Source organism: Hyaena hyaena, unplaced genomic scaffold, assembly GCF_003009895.1.
Source record: "Hyaena hyaena isolate Hyena2069 unplaced genomic scaffold, ASM300989v1 scaffold_144, whole genome shotgun sequence".
NCBI lineage: Eukaryota > Metazoa > Chordata > Mammalia > Carnivora > Hyaenidae > Hyaena > Hyaena hyaena.
This window is the reverse complement of record NW_024080776.1, coordinates 3,120,599-3,135,047: the sequence shown is the minus strand read 5'-3', so window position 1 is coordinate 3,135,047 and position 14,449 is coordinate 3,120,599. Positions and strand designations below refer to the sequence as shown.

At 45.3% G+C, this 14,449-nt stretch overlaps 1 protein-coding gene across 1 annotated transcript in view; it reads left to right on the top strand.

The window, feature by feature from the left end:
* Positions 1 to 11,223, top strand: part of EIF2B3 (eukaryotic translation initiation factor 2B subunit gamma) — a 123,313-nt gene extending 112,090 nt beyond the window's left edge. The window contains exons 11-12 of the mRNA XM_039238602.1: positions 3,205 to 3,308; positions 11,035 to 11,223. Of these exons, the coding sequence (XP_039094533.1) occupies positions 3,205 to 3,308; positions 11,035 to 11,087 (157 nt within the window). The 3' untranslated portion in view covers positions 11,088 to 11,223. The remainder of the gene's footprint in view (positions 1 to 3,204; positions 3,309 to 11,034) is intronic.
* Positions 11,224 to 14,449: the final 3,226 nt, after the last annotated feature.

The window sequence follows — 14,449 nt, the reverse complement described above, 5'->3', positions numbered from 1 at the left end:
ATTATGATCTTAGGCCATGATCTCACGGTTCATGGATTCGAGCCCTGTCCCGTTTCAGACTGTGCTGACAGCTCAGAGCCTGGAGCCTACTTCAGATTCTGTGTCTCCCTCTCTCTCTGCCCCTTCCCTGCTCACACCCTGTCTCTCTCAAAAATAAACATTAAAAAAATTTTTAATAATACAAAACACAATAATAATAATAATAATACATGGTTCTTCATCTAGATGGACTCCTGGACAAGGGCCCCTTGAGCTAAGGTTAGGAGGCTCTTGTCTTTGGGGAAATATGGGTGACTCAACCATAATCTTTGGACTGAAATAGTGAACCTTTGGGCTTCAGTCACATGCCTAGAAAAACTACATGCACCTCCAGTTCCATACTCTTTTCTCACCCAAGGTTATGAGTAAGTTTAGAAAGCCTACCAGCTTATCTCCAAAGCAGAACCTGCCTGTCCTTAAAGTTACTGAAAAATCTCATGGCTCTTCACCAAATACTACCTAGTCACAAGCTGAGTCTGACAGTGGAGAGTCACTAACCACTGTAGGCTTAGGCACATTTCTGTTACAACCTCTGTGAGCTTCAAGTTTCTCTGTAAAAATTAGAATAAATACCAGTATCCCTGCAGGCTTGCTAAAAAGATTAAGTTACACAATGAACATAAAATGCTTTGTGTAATGACTGAGATATATTAGACAGTAGAGTTTATGTGAGTTCCCTTTCCTTCTGTAATAAACTAAAGAAAGTTCTAACTAAAGCCAAAAAATGAACTAGAATTTGGAGGCCTTCTTGCTTCCCAGACCAGGGCTTCTTTGTTATGTCATATGCCACAACATGGTGTGAATTGGTGTACCTGGCCACAGATCTTTCAAAGACCTCTGTGTTTTTCTCATGATCTCTTTTCCACTGAAGCATTAGGGTTTTCAGGGTGATTTCCCAAAGCCTGCAGTTTTGCTTAAAATCTAATCCCACCAAGTAGAAATGAGGACCAAAATCCCATTAATATTAACCATCTCTCAACAGCTTCTTAAAAAACACAATCAGGGGCTCCTGGATGGCTCGATCAGTTGAGTATCCAACTCTTGATTTCATTTCAGGCCATGATCTCAAGGTTCATTGAGTTTGAACCCATGTGAAGCTCTGCGCTAATGCTGGAGCCTGCTTGGGATTCTTTCTCCCTCTCTCTCTGCCTCTCTCAAAGTAAATAATTTTTTTTTTTAATGTTTTATTTATTTCTAGGAGAGAGAGAGACAGCGTGAGCAGGGGAGGGTCAGAGAGAGAGGGAGCCACAGACTCTGAAATAGGCTCCAGGCTCTGAGCTGGCAGTCAGCACAGAGCCCGATGCGGGGCTCGAACCCACGAACCACGAGATCATGACCTAAGCGAAAGTCGGACGCTTAACCGACTAAGCCACTCAGGCGCCCCAATAAATTTTATTTTTAAAAAGAGATTCTTTCACCTCTTCTGCCCCTCTCCCCTACTCATGCTCCCTCTCTCACGCACGCTGTCTCTCTCTCTCTCTCTCTCTCTCTCTCTCTCTCTCTCTCTCTCTCTCTCGTAGGTAGGTAACTGGTAGGGGAAGAAAGAGAGAGGGAAGGGAAGAAGGAAGGAAGGCAGGAAGGCAGGCAGGCATTAGCACAGTAGAGTCCTCAGTACCAAGCTGACAGTTAAAACTAAGTTGCAAAAACCGTTGTTTTGGCATTGGGGCCAGTTCTTATCAACTGTAGAGGAGGTCACCTCCATTCCACTTTATGCACTGAGCAGAAAAAGCAAAGCCATTATTGTAGATTGGCAACATTTGATATAATAGTATTAGTCCTTACTCTCTGGCACAAGCATGCTTCGGGTAAAAGCCTTACTCTTGGAGTTTCTTTCTAGACAGGTGGAAAAGTCAGTCCAGACAAGCTATGTTGGCTTGACATTTCTCCGGAGTACTTCAGCCTTGCTAATAGAAGTGGCTTGTGACTGCAGCAGTGCTAATAGGAAACAAATGGCAGAAAAGAGCTTCACACTCACTAAGCATTTTGTCTGGTGTTCATCTCAAATGATTCACAGATCCAATGACCAAGAGCATCTTTATAATCAACCCACTTGTTCCCCATCACATCTGCAGTCTCTATAGTGGTAGTTTATGTGTCTCAGAGGAAGTTAAACACAAATTAGATGAAACAAGGTTCCTGAACACCTCCATCAGACCTGCTAAACATAAGGAGAATCCAGGCTATCCATTGCTTTGAATATCTGACCTCAGTCAATCCAGCCTCTTCCTTCCAGGAATGGTTCCCATTTATATCCCAAATTCCAAAATAGCCATGTAGTAGTCTCTAATTATGGTTGCTTGAATTCCTCTTGGCCGTCTTGGCCGCTGACTGTGTTTATCCCTTGCCTAGCTCCAGATTGTGCATTCTCAGGCATGGAGCTAGTTTAGAAAGTACTGTTTTTTGGCGTTTTTTTGTTTCTTTTAAATGAGTATGGTTTTGGGGCGCCTGGGTGGCTTAGTCGGTTAAGCGTCCGACTTTCGCTTAGGTCACGATCTCGCAGTTCGTGGGTTCGAGCCCCGCGTCGGGCTCTGTGCTGACTGCCAGCTCAGAGCCTGGAGCCTGTTTCAGTCTGTGACTCCCTCTCTCTCTGACCCTCCCCTGCTCACACTGTCTCTCTCTCTCCTAGAAATAAATAAAAACATTAAAAAAAAAATAAAATAAATGAGTATGGTTTTGATTAATCAGAGTCTGTAGTGAGAGCTGTGGGATACCTATTGTTCCAATAGCTGATCTCCCAGGAAGATTCATAGGATTTAAGCCTTAAATGAAATTTGGAATATATTCCCAGATGAGAAGCAAAACTGATGGATCAGCCCAGGGACTAGTGCCAGCTTCCACTCCTCAGACCAAATAAGGAGGGATCGGGTGAACCTTAGACCTCCAGAGCTGGGGTGCCTAAAGAACTGAAATCACAGCGTCTTCTGTTTTTAAGCCCTAGGGGAGAAGATCATTATGAGCACATCTAAATCTGGCCTTCACCAAAGCCCACTCCTCCTTTGGCGCAGCTGAGCCATTCTGTCTTCTAGTGATAACTTGGGGCATGTAGCCATTGACTGAACAGACCAGTCATTCCTAGCCTATGGAGGAGCCAGAACCCCCAGCCCACAGGGGTAAGGATGGTGACGAGAGCCATGGGCACTCATTAACTTACCTGCTGTGTTACAGAAGCAACATCCAAGGCAGCATCATCTGCAACAATGCTGTGATCGAGAAGGGAGCAGACATCAAGAACTGCCTAATTGGAAGTGGCCAGAGGATTGAAGCCAAAGGTAAACCAAATTACAGTCATAGATGCCATTTTTTACCTAGTGCTCAGTGCTGGCGACATTCAGGGAACAAGCACGTGCATACTCTGCAGGTGAGAACGTGAGTCAATAAAGGCATCTTTTGAGAGGGACTGACATCATCAGACGTTTTAACTTTGATTTAACAGTTCCATTTTTAGGAATTTATCTTACAGATAAGCTCATAAATGTATGTAGCCTTACCATCAAAATTTTAAAACATACCAAAAAAATCCAGTGGCCCAGATTAGCACTAGTACTTTATGATGGCTCTTGAGGGGCGCTTGGTGGCTCAAGGCAGTTAAGCATCTAACTCTTGGTTTCAGCTCAGGTCATGATCTCGTGGTTCCTGGATTCGTGCCCCACATAGGGCTCTATGCTGACAGTGTGGAGCCTGCTCGGGATTCTCTCTCCCTCTCTCTCTGCTCCTTCCCCACCTGTGCATGCTCTCTTTCTCAAGATAAATACATAAACCTTAAAATAATAATAATAACCTTTTTAAAAAGTTTACGAAAGGGGCGCCTGGGTGGCTTAGTCGATTAAGCGTCCGACTTTCGCTTAGGTCATGATCTCGCGGTTCATGGGTTCGAGCCCCATGTTGGGCTCTGTGCTGACTGCCAGCTCAGAGCCTGGAGCCTGTTTCAGAGTCTGTGACTCCCTCTCTCTCTGACCCTCCCCCTGCTCATGCTGTCTCTCTCTCTCTCCTAGAAATAAACAAAACATTTAAAAAAAAAAAAAAGTTTACAAAAAAGAAAGGCTGGCATTTTTAGTTCAGTTAGTGGCAGACACATTCTACCCAGTGCCTCACCAGAGAACCTTCAAGCAGGAGTGTTAGTCAACAGCAGCATTGCAGCTATTGGTATTTTCTTGTGTGATCGTATGCACGGTGTGAGAGCTGGCATACCAACTTAAATTCCAACACTGGAGTCATGGATGGCATTGCTCTCCTGGAAGGCCATTGGCTTACAGCTGTTGTTTATAGCTTTGAAATGTTCTCACATACACTATCTTATTAGATTCTCATAAAAACCCTGTCAGGCAGGGATTCATTATTGACCCATTTGCTGAAATGGAAACTGAGACTTTGAAAAGTTGAAATTTAGGGGCACTTGGTTAGTTCAATATCTGACTCTTGATTTTGGCTCAGGTCATGATCTCATGGTTCATGAGATCAAGCCCCACACCAGGCTCTGCACTGACCATGTGGAGCCTGCTTGGGATTCTCTTTCCCACTCTCTGCCCCTTCCCCATTCATGCAAGTATGCTCACTCGCTCTCTCAAAATAAATAAATAAACATTTTTTTAAAAAAGAGAAAGACTTTCAAAAAAAAAAAGAGAGAAAGAAAAGTTGAAATTTACCCAAGGTATATAGCTAGTAAGTGACAAAACTTGTTCTTCAACCTAAATTATTGCCAGGTAGCCTCCAACAAGATCAGAGGAAGAAGCCACTCCTGGCTTGCCCAGCATGATTTGATCAGTGATACATCTTTTCTTCCTTTAGTCCTTTTTCCATATTGGAAAAATATATCTGGCCTCCATATCCCAGCTCTTTCTGATCTTCAGGAACCCCAGATACTGATTTTTTTCTCCTGCTCAACATACCAGCCCACTCAGACCTACCCTTAGGTTACAGAGAAACTTCTTTCTTGAGCAACTAGGGCCTGTTGGTAATTTCTTTAAAATAGGATTCAGGGGTGCCTGGGTGGCTCAGTCGGTTAAGCATCTGACTCTTGGTTCGGCTCAGGTCACGATCTCACAGTTTCATGAGTTCAAGCCCTGCACTGGCAGCACGGAGCCTGCTTGGGATTCTCTTTCTCTCCCTCTCTCTCTCTGCCTCTCCCCCACTCGTGGTGTCTCTGTCTCGGATGAATGGATGGATGGATGGATGGATGGATGGATGGATGGATGGATGGATGGATGGTTTTTAAAAATAATAGGATTCAGAACGCCCAGCCTTTTCTCTGACTCCATGGGAAGCCCTTGGAAATAGTCCCCAGAATTTCAAAAGCAGCTGCTCAGCTGGTCTGTGGAGCTGCTTTTTTTTTTAATCCTGTCCCCTCTCTGTCACCTCATTGCATTTCTCTGTCCTTTGTTCTGTTCTGTTTGGATTTGTGGCCCCAAACAATGTTTCTTCCACCTCCTTCCTGCCTCTTTGTTTGTAATTTCTCCCCTACTCAGCAAAAGTAGAAGCATACTCCCAGTGCTTTTCAGCCCCTCCTGGAGCCAGAAGCTGCTTCCTTTTGTGGTTTTTAAGAGTTTGGATTCCATAGGCAATTTGTTTTGTTTTGTTTTTATGTTTCATTTTCTTTTTTTTAATAGTTTATTGTCAAGTTGGTTTCCATATAACACCCAGTGCTCATCCTCACAAGTGCCCTCCTCCATGCCCGTCACCCCCCCCGTCTCCTCCCCCCCCCACCGCATCTGCCCTCAGTTTGTTCTCGGTATTCAAGAATCTCTCATGGTTTGCCTCTCTCCCTCTCCCCCACTATTTTTCCCTTCTTCTCCCCCATGGTCCTCCGTTAAGTTCCTCCTAATCCTTCTATACGTGCAAACATATGGTATTTGTCCTTCTCTGCCTGACTTATTTCGCTCAGCATAACACCCTCAAGGTCCATCCACGTTGCTACAAATAGCCAGAAAATATCCTTTCTCATTGCCATGTAGTATTCCATTGTATAGATAAACCACATCTTCTTGATCCATTCGTCCATTGATGGACACTTAGGCTCTTTCCATGATTTGGCTCTTGCTGAAAGTGCTGCTATGAACATTGGGGTGCATGTGCCCCTATGCATCAACACTCCTGTATCCCTTGGGTAAATTCCTAGCAGTGCTATTGCTGAGTCATTGGAGAGTTCTATTGTTAATGTTTTGAGGAACCTCCACACTGTTTGCCAGAGGGGCTGTACCAGTTTACATTCCCACCAACAGTGTAGGAGGGTGCCCGTTTCTCCACATCCTTGCCAGCATCTAGAGTTCTCTGATTTGCTCATTTTAGCCACTCTGACTGGCGTGAGGTGGTATCTCAGTGTGGTTTTGATTTGTATTTCCCTGATGAGGAGGGATGCTGAGCATCGTTTCATGTGTCTGTTGGCCATCTGGATGTCCTCTTTGGAGAAGTGTCTGTTCATTTCTTCTGCCCATTTCTTCACTGGATTGTTTGTTTTTCAGGTGTGGAGTTCGGTGAGTTCCTTATAGATTTTGGATACTAGCCCTTTATCTGATATGTCATTTGCCACTATCTTTTCCCATTCCTTCGGTTGTCTATTAGTTTTATGGACGGTTTCCTTTGCCGTGCAGAAGCTTTTAATCTTGATGAGGTCCCAATAGTTTCTTTTTGCTCTTGATTCCCTTGATTTTGGGGATGTGTCAAGTAAGAAATTGCTGCAGTGGAGGTCAAGGAGGTTGTTTCCTGCTTTCTCCTCTGGGGTTTTAATGGTTTCCTGTCTCACATTCAGATCCTTTATCCATTTTGAGTTTATTTTTGTGTATGGTGTGAGAAAATGATCTAGTTTCATTTCCATAGGCAATTTGAATGTGTGAACTCCATTTGCCACCACCCTAGAGGATCCCTCTCTTCTTGCGTGCTGGAACCTGGAACCTCAACAGTTTCTGCCGCTTCTCCTCCCCATTTCCAACAAAGTAATGGTGCTCCTTTCTTTTACTTTGCAATGACCCTTTCCATTTCTGTGTGCATAATACACACATGACAACCGAATGCCAGTTACTTAGGCTTTGAGTCATGGCATCTCCCATCAGGGAGCACAAGTCTGGGCTAGCCAAACTAGGATGTCATGGGCTTTAACATCCCATGGACTTTTTGGCTCTAACACTGTGTGTTCCCATTTTAGCAAGGCCCCTTAATGGTTGAAAGAGAGGTGGCCAGGGAAGTCATATGGACTCTAAAATACAGAACCCCAACACTTCCTGCTCGTTTTCTATGCTGGATGGACTGATGCAGCCAGCACAATAGTCAGTGCCTACCTGCCCCAGGTACTCCTGGCCAGTCACCTGTTCCCACTGTCACTTTTCTTTGCAGCTGAGACATGTGGAGAAAGAAAAGTCCTAGCCATTAGCACAGCACTCGAGACCTGTTACTGTGGATGACCCAGGCAGACATCAGCAGCTCAATCCTCAGCAGCAAACAGCTCAGTAGATGGCAGAGTCCCTAGTCAGTCTTCCTCACCTGGAGGGATTTTAGGATAAAACATTCATCCTCAGAAGTAATGCTATCCCTTCTCCAGATTTCAATTGTGTGCATACCACAGAGTCACTACATCCATAATCGTCTTACACCCCTAAAATGTGACTTTTACAACCCAGTATAGCCCTCTCCAGCACTACCAGCAGAACAAGCCCTTTTCTAACAAAACTCTGGCTTTTCTTACCCCCACCCCAGCATACTCAGTTAATGAGATGATCTCTAGCAAAAATCCTGGCAGTCAAGTTTGATCTCCTGCGTAAGCCAGTAGTAGAAAAGCCACAGCCAACAAAGTCAAAACCTGGGAGACTCTAACTGGAGACTTCATCTGAGTCTCTTCTTATTGTCAGTGAGATAACTTGGATCTCTTTCCTGTGACCACAGTGATCTGTCGCCTGGCCATGAAAGTAAAACCTGATGGGTACATAGGTCAAGTCCTGGCTAGCAGGAATCCTTCCCAGCTTCCCAACAGTACAGCTTTTCATATTCAACTTGTCATTCTTTTCCTCAGCTTGCCAGCCTCCCTTTGTACTCTCAGGGAAGGATCCTTAGAATCTTAGGATCTTTCCCAACCTGATTCTAGCCCAGAACTTTTCCAGTGTGTTTCCTAAAGTCAGCTTCCAAGCCTGGCCAAGCAGAACTAGTACTGCTTGTTGTCTCCCTCCAGGTTTCCTCTACCTTACTGAATTCCCATGAAAATTCAGCTGCCCCCGAAATGCCAGATCTAGTCTCTCTTGCCTGAATCCCAATGAGCAAGTCTTCTCCCACCCCCAGGCAATGAGCAGACCAGACAGTAGAGCTGAAAGTAGGGAGGGCAGGCCAAAGATAGCTCATGTGTTTGTTTGGAGCCTGGCGGAGCAGAAGGCATTGTCTGCCCCATCCAGGCACTTCATTTGCCCTTTTTGTGTCAGTTATGCTCTCTTTGATGAAGAGGTTGGGGGCCTTCTCCTGTATATGCTTCTTGTCCTACATCTGTACTCTCACATAACCTCCAAAACATACACACATTCAACAACTTACTACTGCCTCCTATATTCTAGGCTATGATCAGCTAGAGGTATAAAGGTGAATAAGATTTGCCTCTTGCAGTCCAGCTGCCCCCAGTAGAGAAACAGTTTTGCAAGTATGATGGTAAGAGACTATCAGGGTTAATTAAAGACATAAAAGAGAAATTGGTCAGTTCTTGGCACAAGGAAGGAATTAAAACTAAATCTTGAAAGTCTGGGCATTTATCAAATACACAAAAGGGAAGACCCTCTCAAGCAAAGGGGAACCCTGTAAGCAAGCACTTGAAGGCAAAAAATCCAGTATTTTGGAAACTGCAAATCATTTGGAAAATCCAGAACATAGGGTATAAGGGACATATAGCAAGAAACAAAGCTAAAAAGGTGGGTGGGTCAGAGAGGATGTCTAAATTATTAAGGTCTCCAAAGCTCCAGTCAGAAACCCCCTTAGAGGCTCTAGGCCATGGGCAATATGAACAGACCCAAACAGGTCTCTACCAAACTTAGTCCCATCATCAAGGGTCTTCATTTTGCTGCACCAAAGCTGTCTGTGACTGAAGGAGAGCCTCAGGAAAGCCAGAGTTTCTGCCTTACCTATAAGAGTCACATTCAAGCTCCCAAGTGAGATAAGAAACATGTTGGACCTATAGAAGCCATGGGCAGCTTGCCCAGAAAGTATCCGTTTTCAGGCAGTTGGTCAGTCTTTTCGGTCTGAGCCAATAGAGGACTAGAAAACTCTCCTGTGTCCTGCATCTGCCCTGTACCCCTAGGCAGGAAGTAGATAGCATGACCCTGGTTCCCCTACCCCTTCCAGACTGTTGGCTCACTCCCTCTGTTTTATAGCTCTTATTCCTTGAAAACTAACACTCTTCTTCCCTTTTACCTCATCACTGGTCAGCTTTCTATGATGCTCCCCTAAATATATTGAGAGTTCATAGTCTTCCTCTTTGCTCCTTCTCTTCTAAATGTCTTGTCTTGGACAACTTAAACTCAGCTTTAAAATTCCTTGATCTTCTGTACTTTACTAGCCTTCATCTCCTTTCAACTTTAACTTTCCACTTAATAACCATACCCTATCCTTCTCATTACCCAAAACCTCTGAAATCTTTCCTATGCAAGTAGCTGTGCTAGACACTGGGGTACAAACAAAAATACAATGACCCTACCCTTGAGATTCTTACAGTGAAATAGAAAGAATGAGATAATGATGTAGAGACAGAGATACGTATCGGGTAGTATTTTCACAAACAGAAAATGGACAGTTTGGAAGGGAAGGCATCAAATAGTGGAGGTGCTTGATTAGGGCATTTAGGGTGAGAATGTGATGGGATGAGGGGGAAGAAAAGCATTCTAGACAGAGGGAACAGCCTGTGCAGAGGTCTAGGCTACAAAACATAATGCCTTACAGGGATAAGTAGAGAATGGTGGAACATGAAGCTAGAGGGGTAAGCAAGGATCAGGTCATGGGTTTGGACTTTACAAAATAATGACCACTGCTTAGCAAGTGCTTGATAATTCTGTAAGTCACTGAATCTTTGTAAAAACTCTGTTCAGCAGGTGGTATTATTTCCATGTTACATGTGAGGCATCTCCCTTTCTCCTTTGGAGATCTCCATTTAACCATTCAGTGTTGTTTCTTCTCACCCTTTTCCCCCCACTTCCTATCATCTGGCCACACCACAGTATTTCATGTTCCTCTTATATCTTTATACCTTTGCTCATGTTGTTCCACAAGCCTGGAATGCCTTCCCTTTGATACACTGCCTGAAAAAACTCTGTTCATCCCTTAAAACCCAACTCTAGGGGCACCTGAGTCGCTGTTGGTTGAGCAATCAACTCTCGATTTCAGCTCAGGTCATGGTCTCATTGTTTGTGAGTTCAAGCTCCATATAAGGCTCTGTGCTGACAGTGCAGAGCCTGCTTGAGATTCTCTCTCTCCCTGTCTCTCTCTTCACCTCCCCAGCTTGCTCGCTCTCGGCACGCATGCACTCTCCAAATAAATAAATAGGCTTTAAAAACACACACAAAATGTTTAAAAAAAGAAAAATGACCCAACTCCAGTTCTCCTCCTATGTGAAGTCTTCTGGAAGCTAAATGTATAAAGAATCAGTCCCTTCTTCCTGTGTGGGAAGATGCTGCCTCTCCCATAATCCCTTTGGCAAGTTGTATTCCCAAGATCTTCTCAAGAGCAGAGCCACATTGGAATAGAATACGTGTTTATGAACATAGAAATTAGAAATAATTTGGTTTGGTTTGAGGCACCTGGATGTCTCAGTTAAGCTTCCAACTCTTAATCTTGGCTCAGGTCATGATCTTTGATCATGAGATCAAGCCCCATGTCATGCTCTATACCAGTGTGGATCATGCTTGGGATTCTCTCTCTCCCTCTCACTCTCTCTCTGCCCCACTCTTATGTGCTCCCTCTCTCAAAAAAAAATAAATAATTTGGTTTGAAATCACACCTTTACTGCCAGTTCTCAAACAACATTTTTCTTTTCTTTTGTAGCCAAACGAATGAACGAAGTGATCGTGGGGAGTGACCAGCTCATGGAGATCTGAGTTCTGAAAAGTCGGACTCCTTTCTCCTGGCCCCCAGAACTACAGATGTTGGCTGGCCCACCTGTTTGACTCTGTATTTATTTCCCAATAAAGAAGTGCTCCCTTGGGGCACCTGGCTGGCTCAGTCGGTAAAGCATGAGACTCTTGTTCTCAGGGTTCTGAGTTTGACCCCCCACATTGGGTGTAGAGTTTACTTAAATAAACTTTAAAAAAAAAAAAAAAAACAGAAGAAGAGCTCCCAAAGGCATGGTGGAGACTTGTAGAGAGGTCCCAAGCTCCATATCAGATGGACTCCAAAGATACACAGTGTGTGTTCCTGAGTCACATGGTATAAAAAACATCTAGTGCCAGTGTGTGGAACGGATAAGACACAATGGCATGGCTCTTGTGTACTGCAGTTATCAGGGGTAAAGCTCCTAGGAGTACTGCTTTCTGACTGGCTGGCCCAGCCTGGTCCATACAAGCATCTTCTTATGGAAAGGACCTGGGAGTACTTCAGTTCCTGACCCTAATCAGGCTTTCTAGACCCATAGGCCTAGCTGCTGGCAGTGCCACCTTTGTACATCAAGCTTCTACAGTTGCCGATTTGGGCAGCATGGCCCCCAGTCCTCAGGCCAGGACTTACTGCTGTGTTCCCATACCTGCCACACAGATTCCCAGCCCCTGCCACCACCCCACCCCCAGCCTCACCTGCCATTCATTCCCTACATCCCAGTCTCTATGCAGTTTCTCCAGGTCAACTGTTATCTTTTGGAGACTTAAAATGAGCAGGAGGCAGCGCAGATCTAACCAACAAACCTAACTCCACTGGTTTCAGTGGAGGCAAGAGCAGTAAAAGAAAGCCATGGTCTGTGAAGCCAGACAGACTCCTTCTCACCTCCCCTCAGTGAGGAGTCTAATGTCTGTCCAACCTGGAAAATAAGAGCCAGGAACCTATATCATGATTTGAAATTCTTCCTCACTCTTCTCTAACTGCACTCCTTGGTATCCTAATTATACTGACTCTCCTGCTTCAGATAATTAAGAAGTGAGATTTCCATACTCACAGCCCTTCTGGAACCCTATCCACCTTCCCCTCACCACCCCCATTCCCAAATACACATATACTCTGCTCTTGCCTTCCCCTGCACTACTTTTACAACCTGCAGGTGTTTGGTGGAAGATAAAAGTGGTTCCTGGGGTGGATTTCACCTCCTAGAATTATCAAAGTAAAGGTTTCCCTTGATGTGCTCACTGTGGGTGGCAGTAATTATAAAGAATGATTTGTTTCTACATCGCTTCAAAAATCTGAAGTCTCTAAAGTTCATTTGAGTAATCTTGCCTGAATCTTAGTGCTGTTCTCATTGAACTTGTGAGAGATGAGATGAGCATTTCTACCCTGGAGGGTCTCCACCTCCATCAGCCTTCTTGGGAGCTCTAGAGCTCTACATTCCTACCACTGGCCAAGATACGCTTCCTGAAAATTTGCCCTAATCAGATAGGAGCCAAAATGGCCCAGCAGAAGTGGTTGAGATGGATAGGACTGTGGGGGAGGTGGCAGTAAAGAGCTATGGCAGCGCCCACGGTGGTCTCCTTTGGAGATGAAATTTGTAGAGCTCAGATGATGCTGGATGGAAGAAGACCTGCCCACTGGAATGTTTGGCTTTGCCAAATCCTGTCTCTCTGTCCCTGTGTTTTCACATCTACAAAATGGGAAAGTGAGTGGATAACTTTTAAAAGCTCTTTCTGTTATCAAGTTATCTCCCCTCTCTGAGCTTTCTGACCCTTGGGATCTGGGTGGCCCAAGAGGCCAGAAGACTGCTCCTTGTGAACAAAAAGGGGATAAAGCTAGATGGGTTTGGAAGGAAGGGAAGAGAAGGGATTGATTAAACTGTCCCAAAGCATTCCCAAACTCCTCTTGATCTTCCCCACTGAGCCCTGACAGTAAGGTAGAGGGAAGACCTCTGCCTTCCCTTGCACAAGCTCATGGGCAGGACTTGGAAAGGGAAGCTGGAGAAAACAGGACAAGGTAAGATTTCCCAGGGGAAGGCCTTGCTCAGTTTAAGTCCCAGCTGGGGACAGCCCCAGCCCAGGACAGTGCTGCTGTTGTTTCCAACAACTCCAGGATTGGCTGGGTACCCAAGATGCTTTGATTTCTCTTCCCTTTGCTCTGTTTGTCTGCCAGAAGGCAGGGACCATTTTTGTTTCCTTTTGGCAGCAGCAGCTACAGAGAGTTTGTATATATCTAAAATATAGTGAGCAACTGAATTTCCACTGCCAGCCACCTCTCCATGAGACAGAAGCCAGAAGAGCCAGGCAGGTAAGAGTTGCCTGTTCTGCCTCTCCCCATGGTGCTCCAGGAGGAAAGTGGAAGAGAGAAGGAAGGAGGCTTCCGGTGCCAATCAAGGAGGACTCTGGGGAAGTGTTGAGCAACAAGGGTTCTGGGAGCTTGCCAGGGCAGACAAAATCTGATGTCTACTACTACTCCAGGAATCCCTCCCCAGTAACACTTTCACCCCCACCTGCTGGCAAGAGTTCCTGAGCCTGTAAGGGGACTGACTGCCAAGACTGCCCTCCAACCTTTTTCCCAAGGCCAGAGGCTGAACTTCTTCCCAGTCCTTCACCACATTTCTCTCCCTATCCCATGCCCGTTCATGGAGGTGAGGGTGGGGGCAGGGGGATTGTCTTTAGCCAGAGCCCCAAGAGCAATCTGGGGGCCCACACGGTCTAGTTTATAAGCTGTTTCTATTTCCAAAAAATTGCAGAGAACATACTTTCTTTATCCACAGCTGTCCCTACCCCTAAAGAGGTACATAAGCCAGGCCTTTGTATGCTGCTTTCTAAATAGTTAAATATCTGAGGAAGGGGGAGTGGATGTGGGAAGGACCACCCAGACACAAGGTCTAGAAAGCTTAGTTCTAATGGAGCTCACAGGGAAGGAAAGAGGCTGAGCAAGAGAACACATTCTACTTGAAGCCAGAATGACTCGTCCTCGACCTGAGCCATCTGCTACCCCCAGAAGGATTGCATCAGGGGCTTTTCTGCCATAGATAAATGGGGAGATTCTGCTTTGACTTTCAGCCTCTCTTCTTACTCCATCTTCAAGGTAAAAGGCCGTTCCCTGATCTCTGGTTGCTGCCTCTGACACTAGAGACTTGACAGGTGCTATTGGCCTAAACCTGCCTACAGGGAAGGGGTATACATTCCCAGGCTTGGCCACTAAACATAGTGGATGGCAGTGGGGAGTAGCCAAGGATCCCTGCTTCCCTCCTCTACATCTCAGGGTCACTGACCCTGCCCAGCCCAGATAACAGACGCCAGCCCAAAGCATGAGTGAGAAGCCTAGGGGAATGCCAAGGAAAGAAGGTCTGACCTAGTTCCTC